General features: G+C 41.1%; 1 protein-coding gene across 6 annotated transcripts in view; it reads left to right on the top strand.

The window, feature by feature from the left end:
* The first annotated feature begins 8,841 nt into the window (after window positions 1-8,841).
* Window positions 8,842-27,600, top strand: part of SLF2 (SMC5-SMC6 complex localization factor 2) — a 56,359-nt gene continuing 37,600 nt past the window's right edge. Inside the window, exons 1-6 of one of the 6 annotated variants that reach the window (XM_055251985.2) lie at window positions 8,842-12,417; window positions 14,904-14,947; window positions 15,472-16,205; window positions 17,285-17,342; window positions 22,912-23,906; window positions 24,882-24,952. In XM_055251985.2, coding sequence (XP_055107960.2) covers window positions 15,480-16,205; window positions 17,285-17,342; window positions 22,912-23,906; window positions 24,882-24,952 — 1,850 coding nt within the window. In that variant the 5' untranslated portion in view covers window positions 8,842-12,417; window positions 14,904-14,947; window positions 15,472-15,479. Of the gene's footprint in view, window positions 12,418-14,903; window positions 14,948-15,471; window positions 16,206-17,284; window positions 17,343-22,911; window positions 23,907-23,934; window positions 24,415-24,881; window positions 24,953-27,600 lie in introns of those variants that run through there. The other 5 variants (XM_063627191.1, XM_055251964.2, XM_055251978.2 and 2 more) reach the window with 5 other exon arrangements.

Genomic DNA, 27,600 nt, shown 5'->3' with positions numbered 1-27,600 from the left:
GGGATAATCGGAATTAACCTTTATTGAGCTACTAGATATCAGACATTATTATAAGCACTTTAAGAGACAGAGTATTGCTCTGTCATCCAGGCTGGAGTGCAGCAGTGCGATCATAGCTCACTGCAACCTCCAACTCCTGGGCTCAAGCAATTCCCCTACTTCAGCTGGGACTATAGGTGCATACCACCTCACCTGGCTAATTTTTAAATTATTTTATAAAGATGGGAGTCTCGTTTTGTTGCCCATGCAGGTCTCGAATTCCTGTCTTCAAGTGATCCTCCCATCTTGATCTCCCAATATAAGCACTTTATATACGCTAACTGACTTAATACAAGCCATTGAGATGGGTACTATTACTATCTCCATTTTATAAATGAAGAATCTGAAGCACAGAGACGCTAAGTACCTTTCTGAACTGTAGCAAAAGCTAAGATTCAAACCTAGGCAGTCTGGCTTCAGAGTCCACCACTCCTAACCACTCTGCTATACTGCCTTTTTTTTTTTTTTTTTTTTTTTTTTTTGAGACAGCGTCTCACTGTCACCCAGGCTGGAGTGCGGTGGCGCAATCACTCACTACAGCCTTGACCCGTGGGGCTTAAGCAATCCTCCCACCTTAGCTAACCGAGTAGCTGGGACTACGGGCATGCACCACCATGCCTGGCTTTTGTTATTTTTTGTAGAGACAAAGTCTCATTATGTTGCCCAGGCTGGTCTCAAACTCTAGAGCTCAAATGATCCTCCTGCCTCAGCCTCCCAAAGTGCTGAGATTACAGGCATGAGCCACCGCACCCAGCCTGTACTGCCTCTTGAGATGAACAGAGCCCTGTCTAGTTGATGCTTTCAATCTAGAGAGAAGACATATATACAATAAATTATTTTAATTCAAGGTCATAAATATTATAGTAGAGTCATAGCGAATATGAGAGTTCAGCCAGGAGCAACCAGGCCCCTTCAGGGATGTCAAGGAGATTTTTACTAGGAGGACAAGTAACACTACAAGGTGCTTGCACAAAAGCCCAGAAGTATGAATGAGGCTGATGTGTTCAAAGAATGGCCAGTAGCATTGTCCTGAATGGCTCAACATAAGATACACGGGGAGGATCAGTATGACGACACAGCAGAGGTACAGAGGGACCGGATCATAGATTACGTAGCATGGCAAACATTAAAATGTGTTAGGGGGTTTTGTTTGATTTTGTTGTTGTTGATGATGATGTTTTTGTTTTATTTGCTTGTTGGTAATGAGTTTGGGAGTAGCATGCTCAGATTTGCTTATTAGAAAGATAGTTCATGCTGCAACGTGTAAGATGGATTGAAGAAGGGAAAAACTGAAGGACAGGAGACCAATTTGGAAGCTGTTTCAAAAGACTTTGCAAGGACTGACCAGGACCTGTACAGGGGTGCAGCAGATGAGATAGAAAGGAGTACTCAAAATAAGTTATTTTTTAAAAACTCTACAAACCAATAAGAAAAATATAAACAAGGCCGGGCATGGTGGTTCATGCCTGTAATCCTAGCACTTTGGGAGGCCGAGGCGGGCCGATCACGAGGTCAGGAGATCGAGACCATCCTGGCTAACATGGTGAAACCCCGTCTCTACTAAAAATACAAAAAATTAGCCGGGGGTGGTGGCACGCACCTGTAGTCCCAGCTACCTGGGAGGCCGAGGCAAGAGAATCACTTGAACCCAGGAGACGGAGGTTGCAGTGAGCCAAAATCATGCCACTGCACTCCAGCCTGGGCGACAGAGCAAGACTCTGTCTCAATAAAAAGAAAAATATAAACAATATAGTAGAAAATGAGTGAAATTTACAAATAGGCAATTAACAAAAGAAGAATCTAAATGGGCTCCCCAAAGATGTCGAAAGAGATATTCAAGCTAACAATTAAGGGAATGCAAAATAAAACAATAAGAAACCACTTTCACCCTTCAGGTTAGCAAAAACAAAAAAGGATGATGATTTCAAATATTGGAGCGGACGTAAGGAAAACAGTGCTCTCATACATTGCTAGTGGGATTGTACATTCATTCAGCCATTTATGGAAAGCAATTTTGCAGCATACAATAAACTTGATAATGCAAATACCCTATGACCCAGTAATTTCCCTTCTGATTATATAACCCATAGAAATTCTTGCACATGGGCACAAAGAAACATGTACAGAGATGTCTAGGACAGCATTGTTTGTAACAGACAAATAAAATGTGACATATTAACTGGCATACATAAATAAAATGTACATGTATGCATATTTTTAAAACATATACAAAATAATCCTATATATTCTGTATGATTAAATATATATGTATATTAAAATGTTTAGTGGACTTTAAAATCACAGTAGTGGTGGAGAGGAGAATTAACCTGGGGGTGATAATGGAAAAAGGACCTGTAATGTTTTACTATAAAAACAGAAAGACCAGCAAAGAAGTAACCAGATAAAATGTTAACAGTTGTGAGTTCAGAGTGCTGCATACGGGTTTGTAATATTATTATTTGTGTTTGTCTATACCTTTTACATTTCTAAAAAGAATCATATAGGAGTGTATGTGTGTAGGAGAGAAGAAAGGAAACAAGTGCTATTTAATGTGAAAATCAATGAGACTTGGTGATGATAACAGGTAGGGTCTGAAGCTGACAGAGAGAGGGATTAGTAGGACTCGCACATTTCTGGCTTGGGTGACAGGTCAGGGAAGAGGATAAAATCATTCACTGAGATGAGAATAATGGAGGGGACAGCATCAAATTTGGGGTTTGGGGAGGGAAGATAGAGTTATGTTTCAAACACATTGAGTTTGAGAACCCAGCAACAGATGTTTCTGCTACCAAATCACCTATCAGGCTGGCTCCCACACTGCCCACAAGGAGCAACTAAGAGTGGGGATTTCTCAGTGGTGAGGTCCTGAGAAAGGAAGACAGAGACGTGAGCAGAGGCTAGCAGAGATACCAGAGGCCATCTGGCAAGGCCTTCTCTGAAAGCATTTAACATAGCACTTTGCATAACTTTTCATCTAAAACCACTGGTCCTTTTAAAAAAATGAGATACATAGACATTAAAAAGTATGGATATATATTCACATATTTCCTTGGAAAAATTATATATGCAGTTGATAAAGTGTAAATTTTACAAATAAGGGAAAACCTCTCTCTCTAGAGGCAACCACTGTCATGAACTTCTTTACCTACGAGCAAGCTGGACATTTAAAAGAGCCAATGGTCTATATCTATCAAAAATATAAAATGTACATGTCCTTTGACCTGACAATTCCCCTTTTAATGTATCTTAGATACATACTTCCATGTTCACAAAGATGGATGTATAAAGGTAGTCACTGCAGCATTATCAGTAGCAAAAGACTGAAAGGGAACTAACTAGTCCAGTAATCAGGAACTAGTTAAATAAATGCTCATTCACAGTAGAATACTAGGCTGCAGTTAGAAAATCACTTAAGGGCGGGGCGTGGAGGCTCACACCTGTAATCCTAGCACTTTGGGAGGCCATGGCAGGCGAATCACTTGAGGTCTGGAGTTCGAGACCAACCTGGCCAACATGGCAAAACTGTCGCTACAAAAAATACAAAAATAAGCCAGGTGTGGTGGCACACACCCATAGTCCCAGCTACTCAGGAGGCTAAGAGATGAGAATTGCTTGAACTCAAGAGGCGGAGGTTGCAGTGAGCCGAGATCATGCCACTGCACTCCAGCCTGGGCAACAGAGGGAGACTCTATCTCAAAAAAAAAAAAAAAAGAAAAGAAAATCACTTAGGGTCAGGCATGGTGCCTCATGCCTGTAATCCCAGCACTTCGGGAGGCCAAGGTGGGCCAATGGCTTGAGCCCGCGAGTTTGAGACCAGCCTGGGCAACATGGGGAAACCTTGTCTCTACAAAAAATACCAAAAATTTGCTGGGCACAGTGGTGCATGCCTGTAGTCCCAGCTACTGAGGAGGCTAGGGTGGGAGCCTGGGAGGCTGCAGTGACCACACCACTGCACACCAGCCTGGGCAACAAAGTGTGACCCTGTCTCAAAAAAAAAAAGAAAGAAAAAGAAAAGAAAATCACTAAAGAAGCACAGCATCCTTCCAGAGATAGTCTTGGCACATACATGCAAATAACTGCTTTTATTTATATGAAAAATAACTTATGTATAATAGTAACATACACTGTTCTGCAACTTAATTTTTTTGTTTTGTTTTGTTTTTGTTTTGTTTTGAGATGGAGTCTCACTCTCACCCAGGCTGGAGTGCAGTGGCACGTTCTTGGCTCACTGCAACCTCTGCCTCCTGGGTTCAAGCGATTCTCATGCCTCAGCCTCTGGAGCAGCTGGGATTACAGGGGCATGTCACCATGCCTGGCTAATTTTTGTATTTTTAATAGAGACAGGGTTTCACCATGTTGGCCAGGCTGGTCTCGAACTCCTGGCCTCAAGTGATCCACCTACCTCAGCCTCCCAAAGTGCTGGATTATAGATGTAAGCCACCACGCCCGGCCTGCAACTTAATTTTTTCACTTAATATATCTTAGAGATTATTCCACACCAGCTTATATTACAAGTAACAATCGCTTAACCTTATATTTATTACATGCCAGGCACCGTTCTACTTGTATACTAACTCATTTAAAAAAAATTTTTTTTTTAGACCAGGTGCAGTGGCTCACTCCTGTAATCCCAGAACTTTGAGAGGCTGAGGCAGGTGGGTCACTTGAGGTCAGGAGTTTGAGACCTGCCAGGCCAACCCAGCGAAACCCCATCTCTACTAAAAATTTAAAAATTAGCCTGGTGTGCTGGCACGTGCCTGTAATCCCAGCTACTCAGGAGGCTGAGGTGGGAGAATTGCTTGAACCTGGGAGGCAGAGGCTGCAGTGAGCTGAGATGGCACCACTACACTCCAGCATGGGCGACGGGGCAAGACTCCGTCTCAAAAAAAATAAAAAATTTAAGGTTACTCAAGTGAAGTAGTGGGAGTGGAGAAGGAACAAAGAAATCTGTAACTGGTTGTGATCAATTAGCTGTGTATTCACTCACTTAAAATTCACAAAAACTTATGAGGCAGATACTACCTGTATCATCATTCTCCATTACATATGAGCACAGTAGCACAGAGAGGTTGGATAACTTGCTCAAGGTCGTAGATCTACTGGGTGGCAGGGCTGGAATTTGAACCCAGGAAGTAGAGCCCCAGGCCTTGCACATTTAACCACAAAACGTCCTGTGTATCTAACTCAGACTTCCTAACTGCAGCCTAATATTCTACTGTGTAGATGAGCATTTATTCAACTAGTCCCCTGTTGCTGGACTATTTAGTTCCCTTTCAGTCTTTTGCTACTGATAATGCTGCAATGAGTACCTTTACACATCCATCTTTGTGAACATAGAAGTACATATCTAAAATATATTAGAAGGGGAATTGCTGGGTCAAAGGACATGTTCATTTGATATTTTTGATATATATCGGCCATCAGTCCTTTTAAATTCCCATAGGTATTATTCATAGGTAAAGTACAGCAATTTCTTTAAGTATGAAGCCCTGAATGACATTCTTGCCTGCTCTCTGTAACACTGCACTGGGAACCAAAAGCATTCACTATTTTCTCCTCTTTGGCCCCAAGAGACATTTGCTTTAAGAGAACATGATCTCATAGTACTATAGAAATAAACAAATGTTAGGGTATGTGTCAAGACACTAGGGGCTGCATGCTTTGACTGCAGGTCTGTCATGTCTCACCCACTACTCCCCAGGGGTTGACACTGAGAGGAGAGGAGGCAACCCTGGGCTTGCATTCCCATATGGAAGCTATAGCCTGGAGAGGCTGCCCCCATTTAGTGGGGAATGTGTTGTCTAGTTCTACAGTACCACCCCTCTCCTCACTGAGGCTCAGTAGTAGGTGCCTCTTATTACCATGCCTGTGCAGACACTAGACAAAGATCATCATTTTCTAATTTGTAGGAATGTGATGAAGATTAAATGAGTCAGTACTCATGAAGTGCTTAGAACAGTCTCTGGCCCATAATAAGGTTCAGTAAGCATTGGCCATTGTCATTGCTGTTGTTAAGAAATATTTCTTTAATCCCAAGGCTTTATAAAAGTTAGGAAAATCGACCTGATTCACTTACTTCAGTTACCTACCTAGCCCCTGTAAGCGTAAGTGCGAGACCACACTTTGTACTGAGAGGTGACAGCATGCTGGCAGTCCTCACAGCCGTTGCTTGCTCTCGGTGCCTCCTCTGCCTGGGCTCCCACTTTGGCGGCACTTGAGGAGCCCTTCAGCCCACCGCTGCACTGTGTGAGCCCCTTTCTGGGCTGGCCAAGGCGGGAGCCGGCTCCCTCAGCTTTCAGGGAGGTGTGGAGCGAGAGGCGCGAGCCGGAACCCGGGCTGCGCGCGGCGCTCGCCGGCCAGCTGGAGTTCCGGGTGGGCGGGGGTTTGGCGGGCCCCTCACTCGGAGCAGCCAGCCGGCCCAGCCGGCCCCGGGCAATGAGGGGCTTAGCACCCAGGCCAGCGGCTGCGGAGGGTGTACTGGATCTCCCAGCAGTGCCACCCCACCGGCGCTGCGCTCGATTTCTCACTGGGCCTTAGCTGCCTTCCCACCGGGCAGAGCTCAGGACCTGCAGCCCGCCATGCCTGAGCCTCCCACCCCCTCCATGGGCTCCTGTGCAGCCCGAGCCTCCCCAACGAGCGCCACCCCCTGCTCCACAGCGCCCAGTCCCATCAACCACCCAAGGGCTGAGGAGTGCGAGCAAGCGGCGCGGGACTGGTGGGCAGCTCCAACTGCAGCCCCGGTGCGGGATCCACTGGGTGAAGCTAGCTGGGCTCCTGAGTCTGGTGGAGGTGGAGAACCTTTACGCCTAGCTCAGGGATTGTAAATGCACCAATCAGCGCCCTGTCAAAACAGACCACTGGGCTCTACCAATCAGCAGGACATGGGTGGGGCCAGATAAGAGAATAAAAGCAGGCTGGCGAGCCAGCAGTGGCAACCCGCTCGGGTCCCCTTCCACACTGTAGAAGTTTTGTTCTTTCACTCTTTGGGTCCACACTGCTTTTATGAGCTGTAACACTCACCGTGAAGGTCTGCAGCTTCACTCCTGAAGCCAGCAAGACCACGAGCCCATGGGGAGAAACGAACAACTCCAGAAGTGCTGCCTTAATAGCTGTAACACTCACTGCGAAGGTCTGCAGCTTCACTCCTGAGCCAGCGAGACCATGAACCCACCAGAAGGAAGAAACTCCGAACACATCCGAACATCAGAAGGAACAAACTCCGGACACACCGCCTTTAGAACTGTAACACTCACCGCGAGGGTCCGCGGCTTCATTCTTGAAGTCAGTGAGCCCAAGAACCCACCAATTCCGGACACAGTACCACTTGAAGCCAGAAATTTAGAATTTTGTGTGAAATCTTTTGGTTTTTAAATGTTGCTCCGTGTCTTTAAACAACTTTTGGCCGGGTGCAGCAGCTCATGCCTGTAATCCCAGCACTTTGGGAAGGCGAGGATGGAGGATGGCTTGAGCCCAGGAATTCAAGATCAGCCTGGGCAACATAGCAAGACCCCGTCTCTACAAAATTTTTAAAATTAGCCAGACATGGTGGCATGTGCCTGTAGTCCCCGCTACTTGAGAGGCTAAGGTGGGAGAATCACTAGAGCCCGGGAGGTTGAGACTATAATGAGCCATGATTGCACCACTGCACTCCAGCCTTGGCTGTTCAGTGCCACCAATACACACAAGTATGAAATATGAACACAGACTATAGCAATAACTTTTAAATATTTCGACCATGGCCCAAAGCAGGGGCCACAGGAATACCTTTTACATCACTACCATATAAAATATATATACAATTGAAGAAGTAAAAATGTTGCAAAACAACACATGCCCATATGTTCTGTGCAGTGAACAGACATTCTCTATTCCATTGTCTTTTTCTTTTTTAAAAACATGGTCTGTAACCCATTACATCAATTTCAAAATCCTCTAAGGAGTTGCTAACCAAGTGTGAAAAACACCTAAATATGGGATAGAATCCCTAAAACCAGTATTTCCCAAAGAGTTTCTTATATTTCAGATGTACGAGTAATATCTACGCCTATCAATGCCTACCACCACTACTGGTAAGATAACTCTAGAAACTTGGATATATTTATATATTTTAAACTAGTTATATATTTTTACTAATACTAGTTTTTACAGTTATCTTCCATTTTAGGAAATTGATACTAATTTTCCACTTATGGGAATGATTTAAAGTTTTCTCCCAAAATAAATGTACTTAAATTTAAAAAGCAATTTAAGGAAAAACATTAATAAATAGTATAGGAAATATTCAGACATGTCAAAAATCACAAATACGTGTCTCATGTATCTGAAGTGTGGGAAACTATCTGGCACCATTCCATCATGATAGAACAAGAAATGGACGTTCCTTCACATTAAATCTGCTTTTGCACAGCTCTACTAATTACTCCCAGAACGTTAGGTTACATGACATGATATTATTTTACATTTGGCTTTTCCCCAGCAGCCGCTTAAACCTGGGAGGTCCTTTTTCCAAGCACTTGGGCAGTTTTGAGTTTGGCATCCTTTTGCAAAGTAATTTGTGTGGATCTTGAGATGCTGTGAGCTCGCCATCCCTTCTTGAGATCATCACGTGGTCTGTCTTTCTCTGTCAGGCTTTCAAGTTAATTATTTCCTGTTTTTCTGAGTCTGTTCCTTATCCCCCTTCCCAGGCCACCCTCTACCCTCACCTTCACCTCCCCCAGCAGTTCTACAGCAAATCAGTCTTTGTCTCTTGGCCTGCCCTAGAACACCTTCCAACAAGAGCCTTGGAGTTAATTAAATGTGTGGCAATTTCAGAGCAAAAATTTATTACTGGGTACAATCAGAAATTACTTTTAGAGTTCTTTGCTTTTTGGTAACATTCTCTGTCACTTACTGACCTTTTGTACTCAGTCCCTGCCTGCTAAGGTACTGTGTGAACCAATCTGCCCAAGCTGTTTTCTCTCTGTGTGACTGCTTAAGATCTCTGGCATGAGTTATACTGTCACTCCTCTCAGGAACTCCCACGTTGGGCTTGATTTTCCCAGCAAACTTGATCTGTTGTTCATGTAACATTGTTTCTGCTGCTGTCCCATTCCTTCTCATCAAGGCCAGAGCCCCCTCCTCCTGTTGTCTTTAACAAGGCAGGGTGCTAAACTGAGCTGAGCTGTACCCCCACAGAAGCTTTGTGCAAAGAAGCCGCTCCATTTCTTCAATCTTTGCATCCTCATCCCATCCCCATGCCCAGAAATCTTCCCAAACTAGCCTTTTATGGTCATCCAGCCTTAATTTCTCTTTTTTTCCAAATCCCAGCTAAGTTTTGTCTTAAGTCTCTAATTGGGTTTGGTTACATTGTTCAATGTCCTTTCCCCCCAGTATCCCCCCTGCCATCCTCCCCTATTAGCGCCTCCTAAGCACACATCTGAACTCCTTAAATCTTTTACCTAGTGTAGAGTTTCCTGGTCATCTCCTTTCAGCCCACTACAAATTAAAGTGTAAAAACCCTTACAATAAATGTGTGTGCGTGCACATCCACGCATGGTATATATGTACACATTTAAACTGGTAGAAAGGATATAAACACAAAATAGACTGTCCAATACTATTTGGGGGTGGGAGGTGGAGGAGAAGAGCCCTAGGCCCTAGAAGTTCCCTGGGGTTCTTATTAGTATGTTGAACATATTTCACCCTGCAACCCAAATCTGTACCACTTTCATACACAGCTTAAACAGAGTCTTGATGCTTATTGAGGATTTAGATAACTACTTCCTGTTAAGAAGATATTTTTAAAATTGTGTTTTCATTATGACTCCATCTCCATTTATTGATCGAGGGATTTCTTGCCTCACTTAACTCCATAATCTGTTACTCAGATTAAGAAAACGAGAAAACTATTGTTTGGTAGTTTGAGTACAGGCTTTAAAGTGATACTATGGAGGCTGGATGATTCAAGTACTGTAATCCAAGAAAAGCAACTAAATGATCAGGCAGAATGTGTTTTTATGCATTACTATTTATCGATTAGGCATGCAATGAAATGAATTGGATTAAATGTTTTGTAGATGTGCTCTGTTATAGTACAGAAACTTCCTAGTGTAAAACATCCAACAGAAAGCACTAAGAGATAGGAAATAATACATGTAAAATGCAAATGTGTAAGTCATTCAACACATTTTGAGCATCTGTTTTTTTATGTAAAAAAAAGTTAGGTACAGTAAATTCTCAGATTAGGAGCAGAAAAGTACTATTTTGGCACTTCCCTTCTTCCACCACCACTACCTAGTATACAGCTGTACATATGTGCTTTTGGGGTGAACGTGAAACCTGTATATTCACTGTTTACCTTCGACCCTCTACTTTGCCAGCTTTTTGTCCACTTTATTCCTTATTAATTCTTCCTCCCAGGGACTAAAGGGGAAGGGAAAAGGAGGTGAACTTGGAGTCAGTCAGGCATGCTTAGTGACCAGAACAGTTCAATTTCGTTTTCTCTAAATTTTAATTAATTTATGTATTTTTGAGACAGGGTCTTGCTATGTTGCCCAGGCTAGTCTCCAACTCCTGGGCTCAAGCTATCCACTTGCCTTGGCCTCCCAAACTGCTGGGATTATAGATGTGAGCAACTGTACCAGGCCAATAGTTCAATTTCTATACAATAAACTTGAAAGACCCGTCCAAATTATTTTATATCATTTAAGATTTTTTTCCATCCAACTCATTAAATAACTCTGTCAATTAAAGCTTGGACATCTTAAAATTGATATTTTGGTTGTTAACAGTTATTGCAACAGTATTTGACCTGTCTCTGGAAGATTTTGTAAAGTAAAATTCGCTGTAGGAATCTATCTGGGGAAGAAAGGGAACTATAATTTGCTCAGTACCTATTACATGAGAGAATCTGAACTGTGCAGTGTACACTGCTTTATTCTTTTATGGTTTACAATTACCCAGAAAAGTGAGTAAAATGCACATTTTACAGATGTGGAGGCTAAGGTTCAGAGATACTCTGACCAGTCTCTCGGTTTATAAGGAAAACCATGGCTAACAGCCTCCAGAGCACAAGCCCTTTACAAAGGAGGGTTGGAGATTGCAGGCAGCTTTTACTCATCTGTGCTGCCCACGCTTAACATGGACAATTGAAAGCTGACCTTGTGTTCCTTTAAAAAAAATCTCCAAGGAAGCCGGCTGCAGAGACTTCATGGTAACTCATGAGAAACAAAATGCTTTTGCAGATTAAAAACTGTCTTTATTCCAATGGAGTTTTTTGAGGTTTTTTTCTTCTTAAAGACAAAAAAAAAAAAATCTACCGCTGACACTCAACAAGAACCCTCGTAGAATAGACAAGTCTTCGGATCGCGCTGTGCAGATCCCTCAGGAAATCGTGACAGTATTATGGCACTTTGGCCTAAGATGTTAAAGAGACGATGTAAAGAACAACTGCGGATTTCTGAGGCACAATTATGTGACACAGGAAGCCCAAGTGTTGGCCATTCCGAAAGAAGGCAGCTGCCGGGCTCGGGTTTGCTTCAGCAAACCCTCACCCCTCCCCTTCAACCAGGCGGGTGTCGCCAGCTGCCCGCCAGCAGCTGCCCGCGCCTTTCCGCCCCCGCGCGCCGGCCAAGGCCGAGGCGGCCGGGACCAGAGGCGCGCGCCCTCGGTGCATGTGACGGGGTGGGAGGGGGAGTTTTCTTCCTCCCCCGTCCCCAAGCCCCGCCTTCTCCAGAGAGGCTGCGGCTTCCTATTGCGCCACCACCGAAATGACCACCGTGCCAGCCAATCAAGATGTGACTCATGAACTAAGACCCGCCCCTTACTGGTCCTCAGGTTCCTTCCCGCTCACGCCGGAGTCACTTCCGAAGAGAGAACCGCCATGAAGAGAGAAGGGGGTGCCGCCCACCTCTGCTCCGACAGCCTCCTGGAGTCCCAGCAGCAAGACGGCAACCACGCACCCAACTTCTCCAGCCACGGCTCATGCCGCCGTCGCCAGCGGCGCCGACATGACAAGGCGCTGCATGCCCGCTAGGCCAGGTTTCCCCTCATCCCCAGCCCCGGGGTCGTCGCCCCCGCGCTGCCATCTGAGACCCGGTAGTACCGCCTATGCTGCAGCGGGAAAGAGAACAGAGAGTCCTGGGGACAGGTACCGTGCAGAGGGCTTGAGAAGGGGCCGGGTCGCGGGGGCAAGGGTATGAGGGGAGGGCTGCAGACCGCCGCTCTTCCAGTTCCCGCCGTCCTCCGCGAGCTCAGGCGTTGGAGTTTCGGGGCCTGGCAAACCCCCGCCCCGCCTCCGCGCAGGGGCTTCTGGGAGTTGGAGTTTGCTTCTCTGTAGTTGGGCAGCTGCTCTTGGTCTAGTGACCACCAGCCTGGACAGCTACGGAGAACCCGCCTTAGGTAGAAAGAACGTGATTTTTTTCCTTTGCAAGAGTTTGACCCGGGACCCTAACTGCTTAATGCATATTTAGATCGTTTTCTGTACGTTGTCAGTTCTACTGATCCTAGTGGTTTAGTAATATAAACCTTTTCTATGTTGTGGGTGAAATTATGTAACCTGTGATGAGGGAATCCCTTCCACCAATTACTTTGTAGTCCAGCGTGCACGCTAATTCATACTTAAAAGAACTTGCAGATTTGGAATGTGACGTGTTTTCTCTTTCAGTAACTTCACGCCTCTCCAAGAGGCTAATTTTTTTGTAAAGATTTTGTGGGAGCTATGTAATGAGATGGGGAGTTTCATCTAATGACATCCTCTGACAATAAAACATGTTTAAATTCCCTACGAACTTGGTACTGTCTTTTATTTTAAGTTAAATTGTAGTAAGTTTTAACAATATTCATGTTCTAATACTGTGGTACAGGCCCACAATCCTTTATCTTAACTCTGAAAGCCAGAAAGCTAGGAAAACCAAACGTTTTCAGTAAGTTTGGCACCACATCTTATTTGGCAGCCAGATCTGACTGAAACTAATGTAAGGCTTGGTCTTTATCCCATTAAGTGTGAATATTCATGTTTTTCTGCAGAAATATCAGTGGATTTGATTACAGGTTGCAGCACGAGACCCCACTGGGGACTTTCCATAATACATCCAAGTTATCCCCTTCCTAAAATCTGATAAATTCAGAATTCTAAAACACATTTGGCCCTAGAAGGTTCAGATAAGGGTTTGTGAAACTGTTACAATTGTGTGTGTGTGTTTTTTTTTTTAGCCAGTTAAATAAGCAGTGGACATTTGTGTGCATATGAACTTAGAGAACCTACCTCTTGAAAGTTACATTCATGGTTATTTTACAGGTTTCTTGTATGTTTTACCCAAAACCATTTTTTCTCTTTCTGGTGTATTAATCAAAAAGGAGTCTGAGGTCCAATATTTTAGGAAAGAGATACAGTGTTACATTTAGTAAAATGCATTTAGAATTATCTTGTTTGCAACAAATTAGCTGCTTCTGGGTCCCTTCCCATCTCTCCTCAATCAATAACAAGGTATCATCCTTCTCCCCTTTGCAGAACCTCCAGCATCTACTCTGGTGGAGTTAATTTGCCTAGTATAATTTATGTAAACAAATACATATATTCTTCCATAGCCTGTCACTCATATTCATCTCATAAGCACTTAGCTTTTATACCAACATCTCAAAACAAGCGTGATGGACTTGGTAAACCAGTAAAGATGTGCATTGCTCTTCTAATGTGACCAGTAAAGTGTACAAGAAGCTTAACCTTCAAGAAACTTGAATTGTTGGAATTTTCACTGAGCATTCCAACCTCATAGTGGATGAATGTTTAGGGAAATCAATAGTCTATAGCTTATTCTCTTTCAGTAAAATGATACATTTTAGCAAAGTTTACCAGAAAGTTAATTTTTTGTTCAGCATATCATAACATCCCCTTTTTTGCAGCTGACAACTCTTAAGTACAGTGAACAAATCAGAATACGAATTCTGGTAATGGGTTCCTATTTCACTTTAGCATTATTGCCAATGTCAGAACTTGATTAGTTAAACCAGATAATGAAATCCAGTCTTTACGGTACAGAAATCCTTAAAAATTAATTTGGCTTTTGTTATTCTTGTTAACTTTCTTCCTTTTCTCCTTGTGTTTTTCCCAAGCAATGTGTTATTTTTGTAACTATCTTAAGGATTCTTTGATAAAAAATTAAGACTTTGAAACTAGTTGTGACAACTCATTCTAATTTCAGCTGTTACTTAGATTAGCATCTTAATGTATAAAGAGGGTAGCATAAGTTTGGTATTTTTCTTTTCTGCCTTTGTCCAGCAAACTCCTCTTCAACTGATTCCCTAGATCAGCCAAATCACCTATATTGCCATTCTACCATCTACTGTTCTACTCTTGTTATGAGAGTCTGTTCAAGTTTTACTCCATTTTTATAATCCCCATTATTAATTTGGCATACATCTATTGAGTTTTTTTTTAGCTTTTTATTCTAAATTTTAAAACGCAGCTGTGCTTAGATACTAAGTAGTTATTTTGTATCAATGTCTGCAGAGAACAAGTAGGTTCATATGCTGATACCCAAGATGTTGCATTTTACCATGTAGCTGGGAACGTTTCAGTCTTAAGAAGCACTCTGTACTAATTCCTTGGGTCTACACACCAGTCTTACCTATTTAAGTACTATAAATAATATAAACCTCAGTTATATTTTTATAAATGAACTCCTATAGGAAGTGATACGTTATATTTTCTATTTTTTTAATGAACAGTTTAGCAAAGCATTGTTACCATTATCAGAACTTTATTAGTTAAACCAAATAGTGAAATCCAGCCTTTATTTTATAAATCTAACTTTTCTCCATTTAATCTGAATTGTGAAGGTTTTAATATTTGCTTATATGATGCCATATTATGCTTTTATTTTCAGGAAGCAGTCAATTATAGATTTCTTCAAACCAGCTTCAAAACAAGGTATGTACACTGTTGATGCATTTTTTGTGGGCTATGTTGGGGGTGAGGAGAGAGACAGATTCAACTTTAAAACCTACTCTAAACTGTTTTAGTAAACGTAGTGTTCAAAATTGGAAATAAAATGAAGATGCAGCATTTTGTTTTACAAGGATAAACTGAAGTTCTAAATATGATGAAGAAAGTCTTTTTGCTGTTATGTTTTCTTACATTTAAAATATTTTTCTAGTCAAAAATTTAATGTTCATAAAACATACTATTTTGATTCTCTAACACAGTAATTTATAGAGCCATAGGGAGGTTATATGATGTACCAAAAGAGAGCTTTATGAAACTAAGGCTTTTAACAAATAAATCATGTCTTAATTTCTCCTATACCCCCCAATAAAGTGTGTATCATTATCCAAGTTGTTGGTTTGAAAACTTTTGTGGTAACATTAGTTTAATTTGTATTTTAAACATTAATAATTTAGATAAATATTAAATATTTTAGTAACATGCAATTTGTATGTGTTTTAATTGGCTAGACAGACACATGTTGGATTCACCACAAAAATCAAACATCAAATATGAAGGAAGTAGATTGTCTATCACTGGGACAGAGCAGTTTAAAAGGAAACTATCCTCACCAAAAAAATCTAAACCCAAAAGGGTGCCACCAGAAAAGAGCCCTATTATAGAAGCTTTCATGAAAGGTGTTAAAGAGCACCATGAAGATCATGGTATACATGAGTCACGTCGGCCTTGTGTGTCACTGGCCTCCAAATATTTAGCCAAAGGAACAAATATCTATGTTCCTTCTTCATATCACTTGCCAAAGGAGATGAAGTCACCAAAGAAAAAACATCGATCCACAGAGAGAAGGAAGTCACTATTCATTCATGAAAATAATGAGAAGAGTGATAGAGATCGAGGCAAAACCAATGCAGACTCCAAAAAGCAGACCACAGTGGCAGAAGCTGACATCTTCAAGAACAGCTCCAGAAGTCTTAGCAGCAGGAGCAGCCTGTCCAGGCACCACCCGGGAGAAAGCCCATTGGGAGCTAAATTCCAGTTGTCACTAGCTTCTTACTGCAGAGAACGAGAACTAAAGAGGTTGAGAAAGGAGCAAATGGAGCAGAGAATCAACTCTGAGAATTCTTTCTCAGAAGCAAGCAATCTTTCCTTAAAATCTTCTAGTATAGAAAGAAAATATAAACCAAGGCAGGAACAAAGGAAACAGAGTGACATCATACCTGGAAAGAATAATCTATCAAATGTGGTATGTGTTAAGAATTATTGAATTAGCATTGCTACTGCTATATCATATTTAGAGTACTAAATTTAAAAATATTTAAGAGTTGTTACATCACATTGATGTCTTTCCTAAAGGAAATACTTATGCACATTTTGTGTAGAAGCTGGTTTCATTAGGTTTCCTCAAGTTGCCCTTCATCGAGCTTAGTAAAGCAGTGTTTCTTATCCTTAGTTTTTTCAGACCAGGAGCAAAGATCTTTTTTAGTCAGAAAAGTAAGCATTCTTTTTTTTTTAAGGCAAGTATAGTCTTATTTATTTATGTGTAGACAGTCTTGCTCTGTCGCTCATGCTGGAGCTATGGCGTGATCATGTCTCATTGCAGTCTCAAACTCCTGGGCTCAAATGATGCTCTCACCTCAGCTTCCCAAGTAGTCGAGACTCTATGTACCTGCCACCATATTTGACTAATTTTTGTATTTTTTTGTAGAGATAAGTCTCCCTATACTGCCCAGGCTGGCCTTGAACCCCTGGCCTCAAGCGATCTTCCTGCTTCCTGCACTTTGGGAGGCCTAGGTGGAAGGATTGCTTGAGCTCAGGAGTTTGAGACCAGCCGGAGCCACATATCGAGACCTTGGCTCTACTAAAAATAAATAAATAAATAACCAGTCATGGCGGCATGTGCCTGTTGGCCTAGTTACTTAGGAGTCTAACGTGGGAGGCTCGCTTGAGCCCAGGAGATCAAGGTTGCAGTGAGCTTGATCACACCATTGCACTCCAGCCTGGGTGACAGAGCAAGACCTTGTCTCAAAAATACAGTGTTCTAATATAATATTCTTGAATTATTGATATAAACGTAAATCAGCATTATGAAAACTGACTTCATTTTTATGATATTTTTACATGTTTATGATACAAATGCCCTTAATTTTTATGACAAAAACCTTAAGATCTTTAAATATTTTATTATAGACATTAGGCTTTACCTCCAAATGTGGGTGCTTGCCTTATTCAATCAAGAAATCTGTGTTTAAATGTTAGGAAGAATGCCTTCACATTCTTTACTGTCCCCAACACTTAATTAATTTTATCTCATTTTGCTCATAGGAAAATGGACATCTCTCAAGAAAAAGATCCTCTTCTGATTCATGGGAACCTACTTCAGGTAGAATCAAAATTAAATTTTTGGATTTCTGAATAAATTTCCATTTTAATGGCACTGCTTTTTAAAACAAATTTGTTTAAATATGCAGTTCGCTTCTTGGGGATGAATTCAGTGTCTCATATTAATTAAGAGTTTCATAAAATCATATTAAAAAAATAGTCCCTGAATCTAGTACTTATAATTTGGGTTTGTTTTTGAGACAGGGTCTTACTCTGTCACCCAGGCTGGGATGCAGTGGCATGATCATGACTCACTGCAAGCCTTGACCTCCTGGCCTCGAATGATTCTCCCACCTCAGCTTCCTGAGTAGCTGGGACTACAGATGTGGGCGACTATGCCTGGTTAATTTCTTGTATTTTTGTAGAGACGAGGTTTCGCCATGTTGCCCAGGCTGGTCTCAAACTCCTGAGCTCAAGCGATTCTCCTGCCTCGGCCTCCCAAAGTGCTAGGATTACAGGTATGAGCCACCACACCTGACCTAGTACATATAACTTGTAATCTGTCTTGAATCTTTTCTGCCTTCTTCAGGAGTTCATAACAGTATGTTTCTCATACTGGTATTCAGTGTTTCCTTCTGCATCCTTGGCTACATCAGGAAACATATTCTTTTTTTTTTTTTTTTTGAGACAGAGTCTCACTCTGTCGCCCAGGCTGGAGTGCAGTGGTGCGATTCGGCTCATTGCAAGCTCCGCCTCCCGGGTTCACACCATTCTCCTGCCTCAGCCTCCCAAATATCTGGGACTACAGGCACCTGCCACCACACCCGACTAATTTTTTGTATTTTTAGTAGAGACGGGGTTTCACCACGTTAGCCAGGATGGTCTCGATCTCCTGACCTCGTGATCTGCCCACCTCGGCCTCCCAAAGTGCTGGGATTACAGGCATGAGCCACCGCACTGGGCCCCCAGGAAACATAATCTTATAATCATGGAATTGTAGACTGAGGTGTTGGTATTATGTTGAAGATGCTTTGTATAAGGTTGAAACTGTTACCATGATAAAAAGCAGTGTTCTCTAATATTTCAAATCCAAGGATCCCTTTTTAATATTAAATTTCAAGGATATCTACATGACATTAGTTTGTACTTTTAGCATTTATTGATTGAAAAAAACATAAAATAACAAATCTGTTAATTCAGTACATTTTATCTTTTTTAAAAACTAGAAAATAGAAGATTAAAAAAGCAAACACTGCAGAAGTTTGCAACAAGAAATGAAAGGTCTCCACGACTAACAACAGTTAATAGTCTAGTGTATCTGATTTTTTTCCTGATGTGACTATACATTTTGAAAAACAAATTCCCACATTCAGTAAGATACATTGGACATGATAATAATAGCTGACTTTCATTGAGTACTTACTGTGTGCTATGCCATTTTATGTGCTTTTAATTCGTTTGAACTTCATAACTTTATATGGTGGTTTACTTTTAGACATGGAAAAGCCAAAGTACAGAGAGACAGTTCTAACTCTTCCTTCAGGTTTCATCTACTCCTTCATTTTATTTATATTTGGGAGGTGCATTGCATTTTGACCAAGAACTCTCAACTAGTAAAATCAATCTTCAGCCAAGGCTGAAACCATATTTTACCATTATAGAAGGAACTTCTAGGATACAGGAATAAATCTAAAGTTTTATGTGTTTTTTGTTTATTTAATTTTTATAATGTTGCTGATTTTATGACCAAATTTTAGTGAATTTTGACATTATTGTAGAAGAACAGGAATTTCTTAGCCAGGAGATTGCTTCTGCACTCACTGTATTGCACATTTTTAATACTAAATACATGATCATTTTGCACCAAAGTTAATGGAAGAACAAAATATTATTTTATATAAGGGGCTGCTGCTGGTGGTGTGGCTACCACATTATTCCTTTTCTTTTTTCTCTGACTTAAGATTTGAAAAAATCTTTTCATTTCCTGGATTTGCAAATTTCATTCATGATGGCTAAAGTAGTTTCATTTATATAATCCCACCTAGCAAAGTTTTTGAGTACTGCTTGGAAAAGATGCTTTCTATGTATTTTCAGAGGCTGACTTATGTTGGTTGCCTTCACTTACATTTTTATTACTAATATTTTTGCATGTATTTCATAATCACTAATAATTGTAGCATTATACTCTTAATAAATATACATTTATACTTCAATTGACTAACATCAACAGAATTTCAACATGCAAAGGACAAGGGGATATTTCAATCTAGATAGCATGAAGAATGCTTATTGTGTCTGATAGCCAAATTATTAAAAATCTAAGCCAGGCGCGGTGGTTCATGCCTGTAATCCCAGCACTTTGGGAGGCCAAGGCAGATGGATCACCTGAGGTCAGGAGTTTGAGACCAGCCTGGCCAACATGGTAAAACCTCGTCTCTACTAAAATTACAAAAATTAGCTGGGCATGGTGCCCAAGCCTGTAATCCCAGCTACTCAGGAGGCCAAGGCAGGAAAATTGCTTGAACCTGGAAGGCAGAGGTTGCAGTGAGCTGAGATGGTGCCACTGCACTCCAGCCTGGGTGACAGAGCAAGACTCAGACTCAAAAAAAATAAATAAATAAAAATAAAAATCCAAATGATATGTCTTGTTCATCTTGTTAATACACTGAATTGTCATGGTAATGTATGTAATCACGCAATCATTAATCACATTACAAGTTGAGGGATTTCAGAAGTAATGTTAGAATAGGCATTTGGCCCTTTGGTCTTCTAGAGCTCTGTCTTTTGGCTGAATTCTGAGGGGAAATTTAATCCATTGCTAGTACATTTCATAACTGATTAATAACCAATCACCTATTAATGACCTTTGGATTTTTCCTTTTTCTTGAGATGGAGTCTCACTGTCTCCTAGGCTGGAGTGCAGTGGTGAGATTATAGCTCACTTGCAGCATTGAACTCCTGGGCTCAAGCAATCCTCCTGCCTCAGCCTCCCAAAGTGCTGGGATTACGGGTGTTAGCCACCATGCCCAGCCTCCTTTTTTTCTTTTTACAAACTCAATCTCTCTCTTATATGAATATTTTATGTATTAGTATATTTGAAATATTTGAAAAACTATAAAACTATTCTCTACAGGCTGACAAAGGATACAGAAAGAATTATGAACATTTTGCAATTAATCACCTGACCTGAAGAGCTTGCTAAAGGGGATCCTACCTGCAGTACCAATTCACTTTTCTCTAATTCTAGATGATGAAACCCCTTAATAAGCTGACTTATCCTAAACATCTTCCACAAACAGTGTTTGTCTCCTCCCGGATCAACCCTGGATAATGCCTGAGCAAAGCAGGAATTTTTCCTCATTTCTAGCTATATTTAAATTATCTGACTTCTCTAGAAAAATGGAATAAAACTCAAACTGGCAGCTCTGTAGCTCATTTTTTGTAATCCCATACTTTAAAGTATGATAATCAGTATCCCAAATCTTCTCTTTTATTTAGTCATTTAATTTCTCATCCTGTGACCCCTGTCCTTTTTGTAAGACATTTAACCCCAGAAAACTGAATGGGATGGAATGATTTCCTCGGGTAATGGGAGATATCTGTAAAAGAACAGAGATAAGGGCATTTGTTTATTAATTAGTTAATTTCATTTTTATAAATTGAATTTTTCAGATTATATATTGATCAAGCTATCCAAATAATAATTGCCTCTCAAGTTTGGTTTTGGAGGGTTTATTTTATTTTATTTATTCATTTTGACACAAGGTCTTACTCTGGTGCCCAGGCTGGACTGGCACAATACAGTGGCACAACTGCAGCTCACTGTAGCCTCATGGGGCTCAAGCAGTCCTCCCACCTGAGCCTCCAAGTAGGTGGGACTACAGGCACATGCCACCGCACCCGGCTAATTTTTGTATTTTTTGTAGAGACTGTTTCACCATGTTGTCTAGGCTGGTCTCAAACTCCTGAGCTCAAGTGATCCTCCCAAAGTGCTGGGATTACAGACATGAGCCACTGGACATGGCCAAAAGATAAGAAATTTTCTAAGTAGAGAAGGGATTGAGGGGGTTGTACTTTTTGTAGAGGCAAGGTTTCACCTGACCTCACGAACCCCCACCTTGGCCTCCCAAAGTTGTGGTATTATAGGCGTGAGCCACTGTGCCCAGCCATTGTAGGTTTTTAAAGCAAACTCTTGGGGAGTGGAGACATCTGTCCATGTGCAGAAAATCTGCTTTAGGGAAATCTGGTTTGGGGAATACTGATTGCACAAATAGTGAATGTTTTGTTTTTGTTTTGTTTTTGTGAGGTGAAGTCTTGCTTTGGTACCTAGGCTGGTCTTGAACTCCTGGGCTCAAGTTATCTTCCCACCTCAGCCTCCTGAGTAGCTGGGACTATGTAGGCACACACCACTGCACCAGGTTAAAGTGAATTTTTTTTTTTTTTTTTTGAAACGGAGTCTTGCTCTGTTGCACAGACTGGCGTGCAGTGGCGCCATCTCGGCTCAGTGCAACCTCCACCTCCCAGGTTCAAGCGATTCTCCTGTCTTGGCCTCCCGAGTAGCTGGGAGTACAGGCACGCACCACCATGCCCGGCTAATTTTTGTATTTTCAGTAGAGACAGGGTTTCACCATGTTGGCCAGGCTGGTCTCAAACTCCTGACCTCAAGTGATCTGCCCACTCGGCCTCCCAAAATGCTGGGATTACAGGTGCAACCCACCGCGCTCAGCCCACAATATGAATTTTTAAAAACTGGTTCATTCAAATGTATGTGGTTATTAAAGGACTTCTGGATGGGGCTATAATAAATATAGCTTATATTAGTTTCCTAGGGCTGCCATAACGAAGTGCCAAAACCAAGTGGCTTAAAACAACAGAAATTATTGTTTCACAGTTCTGGAAGCTAGAAGTTTGAAATCAGGGTATCAGTAGGGCCATGATGTCTCTGGCAACTCTAGGGGAGAATACTTCCTTACCTCTTCTAGCTTCTGGTGCTTGCTTGCAATCTTTGGCATTTCTTGACTTACAGCTGCATCACTCCAGTCACATAGCATCTTTTCCTTGTGTATTTTCACCTTGTATTCCCTCTGTGCATGTCTGTCTTTGTCTCCAAATTTTCCCTTTTGTAAGTACACCAGTCATACTGCATTGGGACACAGCGTGATTTTTTTTTTTAAATGAGAAATTAACATTTATCTGCCTTCAAGTGTTTATCCTATATGTGTTTTAAGGTACTATACATTTAAATGTAGAAGTGTTACTTACATTTCTGCAACCAGGTAGTCCTAGGTCTAAAAGAATTTCCAAAAGTGCCTATGGAATCCTTAACTTGGTACAAATATGCAGTTGTTTGTTTTAGGGAGTGGCATCTTTAATTCTGTTAAGGTGGTAAACTTTTCATAGCTTTGGAATTAAAATGAGCATTTGTCATTAGCTTTAAATTTCTTGGACACCAGTATTCACTTGATAAATAACATTAACTCTTTTTCTGCATTCCATATATGGTGACTAATCTCAGCCTTAATACTTAGAATTTTAAACATTTCATTAGGGTGTTCTAGATACTCACTGAATAAACTTTACTAAAGTTGGAAAGTATACTTTTCACTAATCTAACAAAAATTAAATTTTAGCAGGCTCTAAGCAGAATAAATTCCCTGAAAAAAGAAAAAGGAACTCTGTGGACTCAGATCTGAAAAGCACAAGAGAAGCTATGATACCAAAAGCAAGAGAGTCCTTCCTTGAGAAGCGTCCTGATGGACCACATCAGAAAGAAAAATTTATAAAACATATTGCACTGAAGACACCTGGTGATGTGTTGCGCTTAGAAGATATATCCAAGGAACCACATGAAACTGATCGCTCTTCTGCAGGCTTGGCACCTTCAAATTCTGGCAATTCTGGCCACCATTCTACCAGGAATAGTGACCAAATCCGAGTGGCAGCTACCAAGGAGACTAAGATGCAGAAACCCCACTTACCTTTATCTCAGGAAAAGTCTGCAATTAAAAAAGCTAGCAACCTTCAGAAAAATAAAACCGCTAACTCCATGACAAAGGAGAAGGAGACAAAACTACCTTTACTTTCCCATGTTCCAAGTGCTGGTTCCTCTCTAGTACCATTAAATGCTAAAAATTGTGCTCTTCCAGTTTCTAAAAAAGATAAAGAGCGTTCCTCATCTAAAGAATGTTCTGCGCATTCTACAGAATCCACCAAACACAAGGAACACAAAGCAAAGACTAATAAGGCCGATTCTAATGTATCTTCAGGGAAAATTTCTGGGGGACCTTTGCGCTCAGAATATGGCACTCCTACAAAGTCTCCCCCTGCTGCTTTGGAAGTTGTGCCATGTATCCCAAGCCCTGCAGCACCTTCAGATAAAGCCCCTTCAGAAAGAGAGAGTTCAGGAAATGCCAATGCAGGTAGCAGTGCACTGAAAAGAAAACTAAGGGGTGATTTTGATAGTGATGAAGAAAGTTTAGGTTACAACCTAGACAGTGATGAGGAAGAGGAAACATTAAAGTCACTGGAAGAAATAATGGCTTTGAACTTCAATCAGATTCCTGCAACTACAGGAAAGCCTCCTGCTCTTTCCAAGGGGCTTAGATCTCAGTCATCAGACTATACAGTAAGTAGTTCTGTGACATTTATCTTTACTTGAAGAGGGAAAGATGATTAATAAGTGAAAGGGGTGGATTATTGGAACTCACTTTAAAATTTAGTATTTATTATAACTCATAATTGTACTGAAAATTGAATAATTCTTATTTGGTAAATGAGTTTCCATATCTTTAGTTTTATTACTGTAAGTCAGTGGTCTCCAAACTCTTTTGATCACACACACTTCTATTAGTAAAAACAATTTTTGAGCATGTACCCCAACATATATGTATACCTTTAGATTATATATATGTACCACTATAATACTGTGTACTTTCTAAAGCATATGCAAAAACAATTTAAAAGGAAGAAGAGAAAAATAAGTATTTTCCTGTAGAAGTGACGTAGAAGTTACTAAGTTCTACTGGAGTCTCTATAGAAGTTCCATATAAATAGAAGTTCTATTATTTTCTTCCTGCACCCCAATGGATCACCTTGCACACCCCCTGCTTTGGAGACCACATCTGTAAATGAAGGTAGAGTGTAGAAATGTTGTTGATTGTGGTGTGCAATTTTATTTATAAAGTGCTTCATTCTATCTTGGGAATAAGCTGAATTAAATTCTAAGATGTCTGTAAAATTTGGTGGGGAAGGTGTTAATATTCCAAGGTAACACCTAAAAATTAGTAGTTTGATTCTACTAAAATAGAATTTAAAAGTAAAGACAGGGTAGCCACAGAGTCCTTGAGTGTTTGCAGTCACATCTCAAAGTTAGCAGGGTTTTATACGTACTGCCTTTCCTAATGGGTAGTAAAATCAAATTGTCTGCAGTGCAAAATACTAGATTTAAAGCATGATGGTGAAAATTATCCTTTAAGAAAGGTGTTATCCTGGCCCAGATTATTGAAATAGAAAATAGTCTTTCGTACCCTTAATTACTTAAAACATCCCAGTTCTTCTACTAAGACATGTTGTAAAGTATTTCTAAATTTTCTTGTTTTAGGGACTTGTTCATCCTGGAACTTACACAAATACCTTAGAACGTCTAGTGAAGGAAATGGAAGACACAGAAAGGTTCGTTGGCATAAAGATTAATTTGCTAAATTTAACATTCTGCTTGTTTGTGTGGCTTACTTTTAATTTACCTTTTTTAAAAAATCATGAGAAATTAGCGTGCATTTTGGACTCTGTTGTCAACTGTGTTAGAATAAGATATGTTGGCCGGACGTAGTGTCTCATGCCTGTAATCACAACACTTTGGGAGACCCAGGCAAGATTACTTGAGCCTAGGAGTTCAAGGCTGCAGTGAGCCGTGATGGCGCCACTTCAATGCAGCCTGGGTGGCAGAGTGAGACCCAGTCTCAAATGAAAAAAAGAGGCCAGGTGTGGTGGCTCATGCCTGTGATCCAGTACTTTAGGAGGCCAAAGCAGGCAAATCTCTTGAGCCCAGGAGTTTGAGACCAGCCTGGGCAACATGGTGAAACCCCATCTCTACAAAAAATACAAAAATTAGCCAGTCATGGTGCCACATGCCTATGGTCCCAGCTACTCAACAGGCTGAGGTTGGGAGGATCATCTGAGCCCAAAGAGGTCAAGGCTGTAGTGAGCTGTGATTGAGCCACTGCACGCCAATCTGGGTGACAGAATAAGACCCCGTCTCAAAAAAAAAGGGGGGGCCGGGCGCAGTGGCTCACGCCTGTAATCCCAGGACTTTGGGAGGCCGAGGTGGGTGGATCACGAGGTCAGGAGATCGAGACCATCCTGGCTAACATGGTGAAACCCCATCTCTGCTAAAAAATAAAAAAAAAAATTAGCTGGGCGTGGTAGAGGGCGCCTGTAGTCCCAGCTCCTGGGGAGGCTGAGGCAGGAGAATGGCGTGAACCCGGAAGTCAGAGGTTGCAGTGAGCCGAGACTGCGCCACTGCACTCTAGCCTGGGCAATAGAGCAAGACTCCATCTCAAAAAAAGAAAAGGGGGGAATAAAACGGGTTCTCCTTTTCATAGACTGGATCAAAAGATCCAGGTTTTTATAGTATACTGTACTAACTAATAATATAAATTCCTTTCTGTTTATTACAACTAGTATCTGATAGCTGAAATTCTAGATCGAAAGCATGGATAGAATTTTTTGTGGTTTTTTTAATGGAAAATACATATAAAATTTACCATTTTAACCATTTTTACATGTACAGTTCAGTGGCATTAAGTAAATTTATATGTTGTGCAGCCATTATCACCATCTAGCTTCAGAGCTTTTTCATCTTTCCAAACTGAAACTCCATACCCATTAAACAAAAACTCCCCATTTTCCCCTTCCTCCCACCCTCAGCAACTACCCTCCTACTTTGTCTCTATGAAATTGACTGTTTTAGTTATCTCACGTAAGTGGTATTATATTTGTCCTTTTATGACTGTCTTATTTCATTCAGGGCAGTGTCTTCAGAGTTCATTCATATTGTAGCATGTGTCAGAATTTCCATTCTTTTTAAAGCTGATTATTCCATTGTATTATGTATATAACACATTTTCTTTAGTCATCTGTCAGTGGACCTTTGGATTGCTTCTACTTTTTGGCTACTGTGAATAATGCTGCTATGAACATGGGTATACAAATATCTCTTCAAGTCTCTCCTTTAAATTCTGTTGGGCATATACACATAAGTGGACTTACTGGATTATATGGTAATTCCATTTAATTTTTTGAGGAGCTGCCACACTGTTTTCCACAATGGCTGCACCATTGCACATTTGTACCAACAATGAATAAGGGTTCCAGTTTCTCCACATCTTTGCCAACATATTATTTTCTCTTTGTTTTTTTGTTTGTTTGTTTTGATAATAGCCATCCTAATAGTAAAGTGGTATCTCCTTATTGTTTGGTTTGCCTTCTCTAATGACTGATGATGTTAACATATTTTCATGTGCTTATTGGCCATTTGTTATACAAATGGAGAAATGTCTTTTCAGATTCTTTGCCTGTTTTTAATTGGGTTGTTTGGTGGGTGGGGGCGTTCACACAGGTAGAATTTTCTGAAATATTTCTATCAAGTTACTCTTTTGAGGAAAAAGTTTAGAATTATGATGAACACCCCCCCGCCCCCCCCACACACACACACACGAGAGAGAGAGAGAGAGAGAGAGAGAGAGAGAGAGAGAGATAAAAAAGTTGAGGATCGGCCGGGCGCGGTGGCTCACGCTTGTAATCCCAGCACTTTGGGAGGCCGAGGTGGGCGGATCACGAGGTCAGGAGATGGAGACCACGGTGAAACCCCGTCTCTACTAAAAATACAAAAAATTAGCCGGGCGTGGTGGCGGGCGCCTGTAGTCTCAGCTACTCGGAGAGGCTGAGGCAGGAGAATGGCGTGAACCTGGGAGGCGGAGCTTGCAGTGAGCCGAGATGGCGCCACTGCACTCCAGCCTGGGTGACAGAGCGAGACTCCGTCTCAAAAAAAAAAAAAAAAAAAAGTTGAGGATCATAATGATCTTAATGAAATTTATGTGACTAATTATGGACAGGTTTTGCTAATAAGAGGGGGAAAGTATATTCCTTGTTAATTCAAGGAGTGTCCTTGAACCTAGCCTGGAGAACTTCACTGACAGCTCAGCTGACTTGATTACATAGAAGTTAGTACGTGCTACATATCTCAAACTTGATAACCAAGTAGCTAACTTTAGGAATTTTTCAGATGATTAGTAGTTCAAAAGCTTCCCTCTTTCTGAATT

This window comes from Symphalangus syndactylus, chromosome 2, assembly GCF_028878055.3.
Source record: "Symphalangus syndactylus isolate Jambi chromosome 2, NHGRI_mSymSyn1-v2.1_pri, whole genome shotgun sequence".
NCBI classification, from domain to species: domain Eukaryota; kingdom Metazoa; phylum Chordata; class Mammalia; order Primates; family Hylobatidae; genus Symphalangus; species Symphalangus syndactylus.
This window is presented reverse-complemented; position numbering and strand designations above follow the sequence as displayed.